This window comes from Dryobates pubescens, chromosome 12 (genome assembly GCF_014839835.1).
Source record: "Dryobates pubescens isolate bDryPub1 chromosome 12, bDryPub1.pri, whole genome shotgun sequence".
Lineage (NCBI taxonomy): Eukaryota > Metazoa > Chordata > Aves > Piciformes > Picidae > Dryobates > Dryobates pubescens.
In genome coordinates this window covers 14,863,469-14,879,004 of record NC_071623.1, presented here as the reverse complement: position 1 = coordinate 14,879,004, position 15,536 = coordinate 14,863,469, and the positions used below count along the sequence as shown (strand labels likewise).

The 15,536-nt window shown below is 46.5% G+C and overlaps 1 protein-coding gene across 1 annotated transcript; it reads right to left on the bottom strand.

Moving 5' to 3' along the window:
• Window positions 1-7,961: 7,961 nt before the first annotated feature.
• Window positions 7,962-14,162, bottom strand: NYX (nyctalopin). The gene is made up of 4 exons (XM_009904282.2): window positions 13,968-14,162; window positions 13,731-13,823; window positions 13,482-13,557; window positions 7,962-10,102 (listed from the first exon to the last, which is right to left on the bottom strand). Exons 3-4 carry the CDS (start codon window positions 13,501-13,503, stop codon window positions 8,703-8,705), a joined length of 1,422 nt encoding a protein of 473 aa, XP_009902584.2. The 5' UTR covers window positions 13,504-13,557; window positions 13,731-13,823; window positions 13,968-14,162; the 3' UTR covers window positions 7,962-8,702.
• Between the last annotated feature and the right edge of the window lie 1,374 nt (window positions 14,163-15,536).

The following is a 15,536-nucleotide window of genomic DNA, read 5'->3' as shown; positions in this document are numbered from 1 at the left end:
AACTAGATCAGGCTGCCCAGAGCCCTGTCAAGCCTCACCTTGAAGATCTTCAGGAATGGGGCCCCAATCACCTCCCTGGGCAATCTGTGTTCCACTACTCTCATGGTAAAGAACTTGCTCCTAACAGCCAATCTACTCTTCTCTAGCTTGAAGCCATTGCTCCCTGTCCTATCACTGCAGGCCTTCGTAAACAGTCTCTCTCCATCCTTCTTGTAGGCCCCCTTCAGGTACTGGGAGGTCATTATTAGGTCTCCCTGGAGCCTGCTCTTCTCCAGGCTGAACAATCCCAGCTCCCTCAGCCTGTCCTCATAGCAGAGGTGCTCCAACCCCCTGATCATTTTCATGGCACTCCTATGCACCTGCTCCATCAGGTCCATGTCCTTCTTATATTGAGGGCTTCAGACCTGGATGCAGTACTCCAGGTGAGGTCTCACCAGAGCAAAGTAAAGTGGCAGAATCACCTCTCTGGATCTGCTGGACACACTTTTTTTTTGATGTAGCCCAGGATCTGATTGGCCTTTTGGGCTGCAAGCTCACACTGTCTGCTCACATCCAGCTTCACAACACACCACACAACACAAATATGACATTTTTTTAATTATCATTTTTATCACCAAAAAATCCTCTTAAATTCAATATTTTTAAATAATTTGTACTTCAGTTTTAAAATAGCATTTCATTTGAATTGTGCTTTTATCACAGGGGGCTGGTAGCTTGTTTTCCTGCACTTTGTCAAAGCCAGTGAGTAGGAGACAAGTGAGGGCAAAGAGTAACTCTTTCAGAAAGAGAAGCTGAGGTGTCTGAGTGACTTGAGATTGAATTAAATGATCAAAATACCCAAGCTGCACTAAATAAAATAAAAGATTAGAAGGAAGATGGAGTGCCTGGAAATCCACAAAGGTAGATTTCATTTTAAAAAGCACCACATCTGCAGATCATTATCTTGTGAATTGTTTGTGTGAGGCAAGATTCATTCCTCTACCAGCAGCCAGCACAAGTTCTGTGCATTGCAGACAAAGTTCCAGCAGGAGTGGGGACAGCCTGGGTTAAGGTTAGTCATCCATACAAAGAAGGAGTTTGGGAGCCAGTGGGAAGCTCTAGAAACAAAATTTCAGCCAGAGCTGCTGGTTGCTGCCCACTTCTGCTGAACTACTCCTGAGATGGGATGTTCAACTCGTTAAGAGAGCAGCATGTTGCACCCTGGGAAGCTGTCCCTACTCTCCTGACACCTTTTCCTCTCCAAGGGCACTCTTACAAAGGTATGATTTCTTTGCATGGAGCTACAAGCTGTGTTTATTTCTGTTTGAAGTCTATGTTCCTGATACTGTTTCAGCTGTAGCACAGATGGGGAAGAAAACTTATGTGTACCAGAGCAGTAAGAGCAGACATTTCATATGTCATTACCTGACTAAAACCAAGGGCTGGACTGTTGTCTACTTTCTCAGGAAGGATTGAACAGTATTAGCCAATTAAATGAGATTTGGATAACTCAGTAGGACTAGACTGGCAAATATTACAGTCCTGATGGACAGGGAGTTGACATGGGCCCTTGGGAGTGGGATTACTTTCTGTGCTTTGATATCCTTGGGCCAAATGTGTCTGGAGCTGGACCTCGAGTGCCACAGCATCCACATCTGAGGCTTGGTTGTCTGCAGCCACTGTGGTGGAGGACCCACCACAATGTCTGAGCCAAGAGCAGGGAACTCCAGCTCCAGTGTTAAAAGTGACAGGAGAAAAGCCCCAGGAATCAGTGAAGCTCCACATCCCATGGGCATCTTGTGGCAGAGGTCATTGTGCCCTGTGGCACAGAGCTGAGGTGTCTCACTTGTCTCTCGAGTTTGTGATCATTTGTGCCCTACGCTGCGCATGATCTGTGCAGCATTGTTTAAATGGCTCCCTCACAGATGCTTTCCAAGGAGTCAAAAGTAGCTTCGCATCTCCCACAAAAAATAACCACTTTCTGAGTCTGTCCAGCTAAACAAGACCTACCACCTTCTAGGTTTCTCTTCCTAAACCAAGCCATTCTTTTCAGCCCTGGCTAATGAGAAATCTTAGTTACATGATTCACCTTATTTACTTCTGTTACCGAACATTATTTCTGCTGTGTCTTTTCTGAGGTGGCAAGGCAAAAGCTGGACACAGTCCAGATCAGGATGTACTACTAAAAGGCATAATAGTCTATTGCATTATCATTTGCTATTTGTCTTGGCCTGGTCTTTGTTATTTACAGCACTTTGTTTGACTTGTGTCAGTTCATCTACCAGCCCTTCACAGCAATTCTCCAGAGTTTCTTTCCCCAAGAGCCTAGCCATGCCTGTGAGCAGTTCAAGTTGTGTCTTCCAATATGCATTACCTCACATATGTCGACATCAATTTGATCTATCACTTTGTTCCAATTTACCTGGCTTTCAAGTAATTTGGAATTCATCAAAACCTACTTTCAGCTTTACTGGCCTAAAAACAGTCTGCATCTGCAAAATTCATAGCTACTTTTTACCCATTAAAATAATCAATCACCTGTTTTGACACAGATATTTACAACAAGCTTTATCTGACTGCAAGTTTATCATTTATTTCTCTACTTTGTCTTGTGACTCTTTGCCAATCTCATACATCAAGGAAGTGCCTGTCCATATAGTGTCTGATACATATCTCATTGTCACAGCACATTGAGACATAATCATTCAACATGGTGAGGAATGGCTACTGCCAACTCCATCCCAATTTATATGCACCCTGCCAGTTGTCCTTTATTACTGATTTATCACATTTGCCTGTTTGCCTACTCCTGCACTCAGCTTTGTTTTCACTATCAAAAGCCTAGAAGTAAAACCCCACTGAGCTATGTGTAGTTTTATACATGTGGGCATGATGCAGTTTGCTGCAACTCCAGCAGATCCTCGCCCCACCAGGCACTCAGCTTCTCCTTGCTTGCAGCAAGGAATCCTTACTTGTCCACTTTTCTACACTTGCAAAGCCCAAGCCTCCCTAGACCTTGCCTTCCTACACCCCAGAATCCCTGTGCTCTGGAGTCAGCCCTCAGTCTAAGCAAAACAGAAACAAAAAGCAAAACTGTTGTCCAAAAATTAATGTCCACAGTCTGTGTCCAGTCAGCTGCAGGCATGTCCCACAGACTTCCCAGTGTCATCTCTGCTCACCCACCCAGAGCTGGAGCAAACACCTGCCAGATCCAGACCTCATTCACTACCTGTTCTCTGCTGTTCTGCCTGTGACCCAGCTCCTGCCTGGGACAGACACAAGGGCTGTCCATATTCAGGAGGGTTGTGAGGAGCACAGGTTATGTGGAGGCAAGGCAGTTCTCCAGGCAAAGTGAAGGAGACAGCCTGCAGGCAGTGCAAAGAAGAGGCCAGGCCACCATGCTCTTCTTGAGCCTGGCTCCTGCCAGCTCTGCAGTTTGCTTCCCCCACAACTGCTCACCCCTCTCCAGCAGTTAACAGCCCACAGGTATAGCCACCAACACAATGCTCAGAGACAAGATTCTTAGGGTTGTGAGGTTTGTGTCCACATGGCTGCTGAAATCCATGCTTGTACTGTGGAATTATACTCTCCATGGATCTATACTATCCATCCCCATTGCCACTGACAGGAACAGGCTCTTCATGTTCTCATTCCCCAGGAGTCAGCTCAGGAAACCAGTTTTGTCCAAAACTGACCCAGGGACAGCGGTTCCTAATCTAGCTGTCACACAGCTGTGCAAATACTGTCCCAAGAGAGAAAGAGAAAGAGAGAGAAAACATGATCCCTACCTGAGACTTCTACCTCGTCTGGGCTCTAGGTCAGAGCCGTGGTGGATTGAAGATCCCATACAATCAGCTCTGAGTTGTATTATCCCATACAACAAGCTCTGTGTCCTTCTGCAGAACTGCATTCCTCCTCTCTTATTAGACCAAAGCACAGCTTGACCTTGCTCCAGCTAAGCCAGGTAACTCTCAGTGGTCACTTTCATAGTACAGGGGTGATCTGATCAGTTATTAGGTATTTACTTGTTCATTTCCATTAAACCATATAAGTAACCAACTCAGAGGCTGCTAATGTATTGCTTCAGGAGATGTGGGTCAAGGTAGATAAGTTGCAACGATGTCATCTTCAAAAAAAGCTGCTTGCACTAAGTACAACTGATGACAACAGCTAGTGACAAAAGTCCTGGAGTAAGAGCATCTTGCAGTGTGTCTTAAGCTATAGTGTAGGGCCTGATTTTGCTGAAGCATTTCTTGAATACTCTTGTTAATTTGTTTGTGTCCTGAAAAAAGGAAGAGAGAACCTCTCTCCCTGTGCCTCCACACCAGATCCATGCTGGCATGACTAAATCATAGAGTGCAAACCAGCATGATCTTTCTAGTTTACCTTGTCCCCCTTTCAGGTATGCAACTACATTTAATTCTTGTTTAACACACTTACACCAAACCTGACTCATAAATTTCTTGGGGAAATAGTTGGGCTCCTACACACCAGGAGAGAGGAAGTGGGGGGAGGGAGGGTGACTTTTTTTTAACTGGGACATTTCAGTGATCCAGTTTGAAGCACAGCCAGACCTGTTCCAGCAGTGCAGTGAGGGCACAACCAAGTTTTGGCCTGGGACATGAACAAGAATGGGGGAAACAAGACAAGGGGCAGAGTAAGGACACCTTAAACTTGTCTTGTTAAAAACTTACAGCTACATCAAAAAGCTCCCATCACAGGTCAAAAGCCCCATTTTAGATGCTGCAAGTTGGAAGTGAAATTGGCTGTTAATTCAAAAGGCAGATAAAAGAGATGTGCACATAAGGTACACCATGGCATGGGGTGAGTATAGTGAAGCTAATGGAAGTTTTAGGCCTTTTTAAAATGCCTCAGGATTCTTCACAGAGATTGTAAGATTTATATTGTACAAGTTAAGAATGAACTCTAAATCAGTCCTTAAAAGAGAGATGAAGAGGGAAGTACTATAAAAATCATAGGATGTGGTGAAGGTCAAAAGCAAGATGAGCTGCAGAAGTTATGAGATCTTCACATTCCAGGCTAAAACTAACCGGAGTGCAAGATCAGACTGGTTCAACTAACCACAGAGTGCTGTGGGTTTCAGGCTGGATGTCTTTAAGAACCACAGAGTTGAGGACCTGCAGAAGGACCAGAAAAGTCCAGGGATGGACCACTAAGAGTATTCTATGTTATTTCTTTCCCATAAGTCCTGCATCCTTATAAAATGGACATTTCTGTTTGTTCTTCCCTTTTTCCTCCCTCTCTTCTCCTGGGAACGTGGCATGTTCTATGTTGCAAAGGAGGTTTGTAGCCTTGGCAAAGCCACCAATTTGGGCCTAGCATGGGGGTGTTCAGAGGGGATGGGGGGACATGTAGGCCTGGGTTTTTGAGACCTGATTTGGGGGAGGTTTAGGATAGTGATGGCCTTGTGAGGTTTTTAGAGAAGCCCATGCTAGAGAGCTGGGCCAAGGCTGATTTCAGAGCAGGATTTCAGTCTGTCCTCATTACTGCAGGGAAGCTGAAAGCCCATTGGAGGCAGCATGACACCAACCATGTGCTTTCCAGGCAGCCACCTTTATATTGCAGCAGCACAGGGAAAGCTTTCTGGGGCAAGCAGATAGGATGTTTGTCTAAAAGAGGCATGGATGCCATCACTGGCCCCACTGTCACACAGTAAAGTATGACATACAGTCCCCTTGCCCATCACCTGACAGCACAATCTCTGCTAAAAGCTACATTTTAAGATAGTTCAGGTTCAGTTTGCCATTCTTGCAGATAAAACAGAAGCATCTTTGAAGCACAAATTAACTTAAAAGCCATTCTCACAATTTCACACAGTAAGGCAACCTTCAGCTTTCATGTATCTCAGCACAGAAAACAAAAATGTGGCTTATAAACACAATTCCCTTGTGAGGTGTCCATGCTCATAGAAGTGAAACACAACCATTGGTGCCCATCTGTGCCAAGCCCATTGATAAACCTTTCCTGACAGGATGAAATACTGCTCCTGTAAAGGCATCCTTAACATAATACATCTCTACAGCACTGGGCTGGGCTAGGTTTGAAAACCAGCCTTTTATAATACACAGATGAATTTAGCACTTAAGAAGATTAATGGATTCATGAAGAGCCTGGAAATCCAAACTCATTGAATTTAGTTCACGGAACAGGTCAAATAGGCATTTATCAAACCATCTGGCACCTCTCTTCCCTGGGGAAAAACTGTGGTCAAGCTACAGAATAGATAAGGAGACATCACAGAAGGGAGGGTTTGGTTTTCCCTGCACTCATCTTTCCTCTAGAAATCACTGGTGACAAGTAGAAAGCAGGAGATTTTTTAAGGACAGAGCGCAGCAGATCAAAGTAGGCTGCACCAAGACCCATAGCTTGAAGCCCCTGGAGATAGTGTCTTTTTGCTGGCAAAAAAAAGCAGCTTCCTTGTCTCACATGGTAGCTGTTCCAGGAGTGTGCAGCCATTTAGTGCATGAGTTGATTGTTGGCTTTCTCCAGAGCTATTTACACAGAATCACAGAAACATTCAGGTTGGAAAAGTCCCTCAGGATCACCAAGTCCAACCAATAACCCTGCTCTACCACGTTCACCCCTACGCCACATCCAAACCACCTTTAAACACATCCAGGGTTGGTGACTCAACCACCTCCCTGGGCAGCACATTCCAATGCTTGACCACTCTTGCTGTGAAAAAATTTTTCCTAATGTCCACTCTAAACCAACCCAGTCACAGCTTGAGGCCATTCCCTCTTGCTCTATCACTAATAACCTGTGAGAAGAGACCAGCACCAGCCTCTCCACTATGTCCTTTCAGGTAGTTGTAGAGAGCAATGAGGTCTCCCCTCAGCCTCCTCTTTTTCAAACTAAATAGCCCCAGCTCCTTCAGTCACTCTTCATGAGGTTTATTCTCCAGGCCCTTCACCAGCTTTGCTGCCCTCCTACAGGCTGTGGGACCATCCATTAAATGCTCAAAGTCCATCTTCAGCTGGCCTGTCCTTTGCATACATTTTTGGGTACTCCTCAATATGTGACTGGGGAAAAGGGCAGAGGCAAAGACAGCTACCTTCAGTTGTTTTTAACCAACGTCATGTCTGTACTGAGCTACTACCCTAGCAAACCATGAGCCAGGGCAGCTCACCCTCTACCACTGTGGCTCCAGCACCTGTGGGGACTGAGCTAGAGCAGGGGTGGAGGTCATATTTGTGTAGAATTTCTCATGAAAGGGCAGGGAGCTGGGGAGAAGGGGTAGGGAAACAACTGAAAGGGATTTGTGTTAATTCATTTCCATTTTTATTCCTATTTCATGACATTTTGTCAGTAATAAAGGATTGTCAGTTTTGTATAATTTGCTATGGACAGGTAGCACGAGAAGCCGTGTATGATGAATTAATATAGTTCAAACACCAGGGAAGTGTATTTCTATATAGTGACTTACTTTTTTAAAGCATCACTACTTACCCCAAATCTAAGCACAATCATGTTCCAAGTCAAATTATCTGTTCTTTGTGCTTTGACCAACAGCTTGTCATTAGCTCCAGACCACATTCATGTGCACCTATTTGAGTAGCCTACCAAAAACCCACCAAGGAACGCAAAAAAACACAAAAAAACAGCAGTGAACTCATTTTCAAGAGCAAAGTATCAAATTATTTTATTAATGTGCTCTGCTGGAGAAAACATAACTCTTTCTGGTCACAGTAGCAGCTGTCTTTGAAGATGTCAAAGATAAAAGGTGTAAGATGCCATCCAAAAGAAACCAACGACACAGGTGGTTAGTACAGCATACTGTGACATGCTGCGTGGTACACATTAGTGGTGGAAATACAAAACATTTCAAAGGGTCTGGTTGCATTTGTCACCACTATGTTCTGCCCTTGCTGCCATGCCGTGAAACAGCACACAAGTCAAACCAAAGGAGTCCCTGAAACAATGTATTCATTGAAAAAGAACAAAAGAAACGCCCGTTTGAAACAGGTGTTAGTAAGTAAACTGCTAGACCGAAACAGCTTTTTCTCTGAGAAGAATGTTTTGACAAACAAAGATAGCAGAGGGAGAAAGGATCAGAAACATGGCCATAGTCATGGCCAAAACACTGCGCCCATCACACACCCTCCCAGGGCAGGTATCCTCCTCAGATGCTGTTCTCCTGTTCATGAGAGCCAGTGCTGCATCCCTGGGTGCTGCTCAGGACAACCCTGCTCCCCTCCTGACACCGTAGTGTTCACCAGCTTTAAGCAGCAACTGCTGTGGGTATGGGTGTCTGTCAGGACATGAAGAGGGGGTCCAGTTTTGCTGTCTCTTGTTGCTCTCAGAAAGTCCATGCTTGAGACAGCTGGACTCAGCCCAAGGGAATGAAACCACCTGCAGTGTCCCACCATTCATACAGACCACTCTTCCCTATGCTCCTAGCAGGGCACACTGCACATCTCTAAGCAAAACTCAACCTTACTGCTATTTTCTCATTGCTCATCTTACACACAGCTCTGTAAGTATCTGGGAGGCTCTGAGACCCCATGGGGCAGAGTCAACCTTGAACCAGATCCCAGCAGCACCACCCAGGGGAATCTGTAGCCAGATCCAACCAACCCAACCTGGGAGGGTTTGGAGCCAGTTACATACAAGATGCCCACAGTACAAACTTTTCCCTAATGACTAGGTAGGTACAAGGACTAAATGCTTGAGCAAGATCTATGATCCATACAGCCCTTGGACTATTTGCACTGCAGAACAATCACTGTAAAAAGTGCTGGGAGGTAAAAAGAGAAGAAGATGGCATCAATATTGCCTTCCTCCCCCCCAGAAGAAACCCCATCAGTCAGTACATCCAGCTGTGTGGTGTTAATGTAGACTTCAGTAGTGTTTGCCACTTCTTCTGGAAGGCCCATCTGGAGCAAGAGCTTGGAGATAAGGCTGTTGAACTTGCTCTCAGTGGTGGACCAAGGCTGCTCACTTGGGGTTGGGCCTTCAGACGTAACGTTCAGCTCCACAGGGTCAAGACAGTCACCTTCTGGGGACCTCTCATACAGCACATCCAGCAGATCCATCCCAGCGACCGAGGAGGGGGAGGCACAGGGAATATCCCTGACGAGCCTGTAGTTCTCCATCCACTCCTTGAGCCACTCGATGCGGCAGTCGCACTCCCAGGGGTTGCGGAAGAGGTACAGGCGCCCCAGGAAGTACACCGGCTGGAAGACAGAGAAGGGCAGCGTCGTCAGGTTGTTGCTGTTCAAGTGCAGAGTCACCAGGCTGGTGAGGTTTTCAAAAGCCCCTTCCTCGATGTAGTTGATCCTGTTGCGGTCCAGGTAGAGGACCTCCAGCTCCCCCAGGTCCCTGAACCAGGTGTTGGAAATGTTCCTGAGGAAGTTCCCCCCCAAGTTAAGCATCTTCAGGCACCTCAGGCCATCAAAGGAGTTTTCTGGGAGCTCGCTGATCAAATTGTCATTCAGGTACAGGTACTCCATCTTCTGGCAGCCCTGAAAAGCTCGCTCATGAATGACATTGATCTTGTTGTCCTGCAGGTTCAGGTATTTCAACCTGGTCAGGCCCTGCAGGGAGTTGTAGGCTACTGCTTCGATCCTGTTTCTCTCCAAGTAAACATGAGTCAGGTTCTCCATGCCCCTGATGGCACCCGGGATCCTCCGGAAGTTGTTCTGGAAGCAGAAGAGCTCCTGCAGAGCATGCAGCTCAATGAAGATCCTGTCTGGGATGTTGAAAAGGTTGCAGTCAGCCAGGTCCAGCCTGACCAGGCGCCTGAGGGCGGTGAAGGTGCGCGTGTGGAGATAGCGAATGTACTCGTTGTGGGCCATCTTCAGCTCCGTCAGGCTGGGCAGCCCCTTGAAAGCCCCCGGCGTGATGAAGGAGATGTTGTTGTGGTTGAGCGACAGGGATTTGAGGGAAGGCAAGGTCCCAAAAGCCCTCTCAGAGAGGAACTTGATGCTGTTTTTGTCCAGGTTGATCGAGGAGGCTTCGCAAGGGAACTCGCTGGGGATCTGCCCCAGACCGACACGATCGCAGAGGACAGAGCAGCTCCGCTCCTGGGTGCACACGCAGCTGGCCGGGCATGACCGCACACAGGCCCACACCGCATGGACGTGGGGCACCCAAAGGATCACTGGCAGGGAGGAACATACCCATGGAGGGGTGGGAGAAGAGAATCGGGATGCATCGAGAGCAAATACGTTAGTAACAACAGCAAACAGAAACTACTCTGCCTTTGCCTCCCTTCTAGCCAGGCTACTTGCACATCAGTGCTGCCTGAGGCACCCCCATGAAAGATTGCTACAAATCTGCTGCTGGGATTTTTACCCCGCTGTGAGAAGGTGTGTATACACATAACATCAGCTAGAATGTCATCTCTGATGAATTTGTCTCTCCCCAAGAGCAGGGACTCACCTAAACCTAAGTATTGCTTAATGCCTCTGTGGTTTGTCTCTCTGCAAACTGATGGGGACAGGGTAGGCCAGGGAACAGGCAGAGGTGGTCTGAGGACCAGCAGCTATAGACAGGCTGCAGTATTACTGGCTGGGGAAGAGAGGAGCATGGTGTATGCCAGTCTGGCAGTGCGCAGGAGAGATCAGTTAGCTGCCTGAGGTATGCCAAACTCACAGTTTTCGCTTTCTTTTTCTTATTTATTCAACCTAACATTACTCCACCAGATCCATCAGCCGGTGCAGGGGAAGTCTCAGCTCTTAAGGACATAGTAGGGTTTAAAAACACATTCCCACTGGTAGAAGAGCGTGGGGGGGGGGTGGAATAAGACACATTCCCACTGGTAGAAGAGCGTGGGGGGGGGGGAATAAGGGACATTGCCCAACTGCTTTCTTTATGACCTCATCATAGATGAGATACTCCTCACTTCCAGCAAGGTTTTTTTTACTGTTTTGCCAGTTCTCAGGACAGTCACCACAGTGCCTTTTGTTTGATGGGAGCAGCCACTTTGTTCTTTTATCAGCCTGATAAGGGAGGTGAGTGGCCACTGTGCTTTCTTTTCAAGCTAGTCCCACATAGGTGCATGTATAAAAAGAAAGAGGAGAGGGCTCCTGGGGAGAAATCAGAGCAGTACAAAAGGAATGGGAGATGTCATCTTCCACAGACAGGTATTTTTGTGGGGGAAAAACATGCAGCCAGACAGATATCTGCAAAATAAACTGAATAGAGAGGAGGAAATGAAGGCAAGGCTCATCTCATAGCTGACCTCAAAGGTATATCCTTCCTACCACTCAATAAAATGGTAAGCCACACCAGTGAACCTGCCAGGTAGTTGCTAGCAGGAAATGGTGGTGTTGCTACTGACTGGTTTTATTGCTGCAGTTTATTTGCTCCCACACAAACATGATCCTTTATATTTCTTTCAACCAGACATGAAGTACCAAGAGCTTTACCACCAGCCACCTTTGTTGCAGCTCTGCTGGGATCACATTGCTGCTTCTGTGTGACTTTCTGGCCCCAAGGCACAAGGAAGAGGCTTTCCCACACACACCTGCTTACCGTCTGGAGGGGGGGAGCTCCTTGTAGCCATGCTGCCTCTCCTTGCTAGTTTGCAGCACAGCAGTTGCCCTCTACAGCTGTATGGATGTTTTTATCAAGACAGACTTGTGAGGTGCTGTGCCAGGGAGCATCAACTTCAGCAAGGATCAAGTTTCTAATTCTGCAGCCCCATAGGCTTTAGTGTACAAACTAAACTACCCTTCAAACTGCAATTGCTCTGCCCATTTTCCATCCTTTTTAAAGGCAATGTGCATGGTGATCTGTTTATGAGTTGACACTGCCTGCGGCTTCTTCCAAGCCTTGCAAAACCAGTTGCTGACCAGGTCCCCATCGACAGGACATCAACCCAGGAGCTTCCCAACCTGACTCCCTTTGAACAAACCTGGTCAATGTAAGTAGAAGAAAGATTGAGATATGTGGAGGGAGCACCCCAGAAGGACTTTACCTGTGGCCTCCTTATCAAAATTCAGGTCCCATCAAGCCTGGCCACACTATTGTGACTGGAGAATTAACAAAACAGCATCACTTCAAGGGTAAATGGTAGTGAAGGACTCTGAGAGCTGGAAAAGACTTTAGCAGGGTGTCATTTTGATTGTTTGTATGCTCTTTTCTTTTTCTTTTTGTTTTCTTTTCCCTGAACCCTTATCTAACAAAACAACCACATCTAAAGTAAAGGTCCCTTCAGTCAGGGGCCTGGACAGACAACAGTTGAGGAGCCTAAGGACAAGAAGGGTAAACCACATCATCTCTGATGGCTCTTTGTTCAGGCTGCACAGGGGCTGCCTGGTTTGCTACCCTTTGCACCAGTTCCCACTGGTGTTTGCAAAGAGGGGCATATGGTGTTTTTGTTATGCAGTTACATAAACTGGGGGCCAGACAGATTAAGGATTTGCTGGTTCCCAAATGTCTGACCACAGGTGGCTGTCTGGAAATGATGGATACAAGGGTTGCTTCTGGAAGGAGAGCCTGGTGTGGGCTCAGGGTGACATCCAGAGGGGCATATGTGCATAGACTGTCCTAGATGTGAGACTGTCCTAAACAAGTTCAATGTTTAGCTACAGCTACCACAAGCTCAGCCACATCTCTGGCTGTCAGAGCAGACCTCCCCAGCAGCTGTGTGCACTGTGTGCAGTGTAGGGAAGAGCATGCTGATAACAAAATTCCATCCTACCCATCCCTGCTTGTTCTCTAATCACTTGATAAAGGAAATGTCTGTTCCTAAACCATATTCAGCCTGTTCCCCTTATACAGAAGGGAGTTTTAGTGCCCAGATTTCTGGGTCTTTTGCTAGTGTTGTTACACAGCATGCCTCTAAGGTCTCTATTTACAAGTGTATCTCTTCGCATCACACAGTATGTGGAAAACAAACACTTGAGGACCATCCAGATAGAAAACAATTCCCTGGCAACAGGATCTTGGAGGAGCCCCTCAGCACCACAGTCTTTGTGGCAATTTTCCCTCTCTGGGAAAGGCAGTCAGAAAACATCCTCCATCTGAACCCTAGCAAACCCTGAGGAGAGCTGCTGCTCAGACTACAGGAGAACAGGTTTCTGCTGTGTGCCAGCTCTCCTCTGAGCAACACAGCATGAAATATTCCCATCACTCCTTCCTTTCTCCTGCCCCTTCCCCCAAAAAAAAGGATGTTCTTTGCTTTTTACACAGTGGCAGCTGGAAGGGCAACACCTGGAAGACACCTCCAACTCGTTTACACAAAGGGTGCTCAAATGAGGTGTGTATTTAGGGAAAAGGGTTAAATACATCAATAAGGTCAAAAATATTCATTAGATTAAGGAATAAACAAAATTCCACCCAGGGATGAAGTCTTTTGCTCTTTTAAATACTATTGTAATTTAGGATTTGAAAGGAAGTGTGAGAGACTGGGGGAAAAAAATGTTTCAGAAGGGTAAAGAGACAATGACGTCAATAATTGAGTATTTAACCTACACCTTCCCAAACAATCAGTCTAATCCACTACTGGGAAATGCAGATAAGAATATACTCACCATTTAAAATGATGGCAAACATTACCTTGATTACTCACTAGTGGCATTTCAGGTCTGGCAAGCGAACTTGAGGGATCTAAAAGCACAGAGGAAGAGCAAAGACAGATTTCACCCTTTCTCATTTCCCTGAATCATTTTCTTCTAATAAGGTCTCTGTTTAGAAAGGTGAAGCAAGGGAAGAGCTCCTCTCCCACATGACTGAAGACTTCCCAGCACCTTCCTGGTAGGTATCATTCTTCCATCACTGACCTTCTCAGACAATCCTGTCGCTTTTTGCTACACCTCTTCACCAGCTCATCCACATTCTTCTCACCAGCCATGCAAGGGGCAGGTTCCTCTCATCTGTGATGGGAAAAGATCACCAAGAGTAAGAGACTGGCCATCTCATCAGGCAGTAGGGGCTGGTACAGAGGAGCACAACCAGTTTACCATCAAACAGCCAAAACTAAAATTCCCAACAGAAATCTTCTGAGATACATTTCTTACCTAGCCAGGCAGTGGCTGTGTCCTCCCTCCTGCTCATGAGGCAGCCATTAGCCATACGAGTCAGTCTCTGAAAAGTTGGCATTTTTTTCTCACAAGCTATCATTTAATGGCAGGAAAATCCTCTGTATCAGCAGAGGATTAGCAGAGATGGAAGAATGTGTCTGTCCTCTAAAGCTCCCAAAGCAAAACAGGGATTGCAGACAAACTCAACTGATATTTTCTCCCCTCTGCCAACCTACTCTGCCCTCATCACTAAAAAAAATTAAACAACAACAACAAAAATAAAAAGCAGTCCAGAATTGGAGTGCTGCCATTCAAACAGCATTGCTGAAAGTCATTACTCCGTTTTCCATTACATAATGGCAGAGGAGGTGGGAGAGGAGGGCACAGCCTAAATGTGATTATATCTGGGGGCAAGCACAAGCTTATAGTTTCCCTTCGCTGAGCTCTCCAAACAAGCACAGCTTGGGACTCATTTCTCCCATGCACACTTTCCCAGCCCCAGTGTGGCTCACACACTGCTAACAGGATGCTCATGTGCCTTGCTTTGCTGGGGATTGCTCCTAAAGGACGAGAAGATGCCAAGAGCACTGTGAGAAGGGTCAGGAAACACAGGGAGCTTGCATGATGTATATGGCCTTGCTAATAATGAACTCTGCCCTGCCTGTGAGTTTGTTTTGCTTGTGATGCTGCAGCTGGTGCATGGAAATCGTAAGGACAGGTTCTGTATGTGGTGATGTTTTAGTATGCAGGATGTCAATTGGATTGTAAAGCCTTTCTGACAGAATGATGATGGTTTCTTTGGAGATTGGGGGCTGAATAAGTGAGTTATCTCAGCCTCCCATGCCTTAGGTAATTGTGTTCACCATGTCAGAGGGGGAAAATAGAGAGCTCTACTCTTTATTTCTAAATGAATTATTATGCTGCCTTTTCTTCTTCTTTTTTTTTTCCCCCTTGGGAAATAGAATACCTGATTAATTTATGCTTGAAATGTCGGGAAAGATTCAGCCTGCTGCTGCTCAGCTCTTCCTGAAAATTAAAGCACCCAGCTACACAGAGTTTAGTTTGTTTCGGCAGTCCCTCAGTCTTAAGGCAATCTGGCTGGCACCTCAGGAAATTTGTGTCTGTCTAAACAGTGAGTAAGCAGGCTGGTGCTGGGGGGCAGGCCAGGGGCAAGGGGATCACACATATAGCACTGATTTTGCCTGAAGGATCCCTTCCCCCACTGCTGTGTCATACCAACCCCTCCAGCGTTGCACCATGCTGCTTTGCACAGGAGGAAAGAGATTTGCAAAGTCACAGGCAAGGGTGCTGCAGTCTCTGCCACAGAGATGAAGCTGCTGGAGTCCTTGCTGGGACAGAAGTGGCACCAGCTGGGCACTGACCAGTGCTGGGGCAGCTGGTGTTTCTCCAGAGGGATTTGGTTTCTATGGGAAGCCACAGCATGTCTGATTGCAAAAAGCAGGTCACTGGCCTTTCAGTCATGGGGTGGGGGGGAAACACCAACCACAAGTGGTAGAGAGGAGCAAGGAGCAGTATTTCCAGCTCCTTTTCCCCAACATTTACCAG

Excerpts from the sequence above, each read along its gene's own strand:
- NYX (XM_009904282.2), bottom strand. The coding sequence starts at position 13,503 with ATGTTTGCCATCATTTTAAATG. Across the intron at positions 10,103-13,481 it reads GTTTGCCATCATTTTAAATG|TGATCCTTTGGGTGCCCCAC; the intron begins GTGAGTATATTC and ends CCTCCCTGCCAG.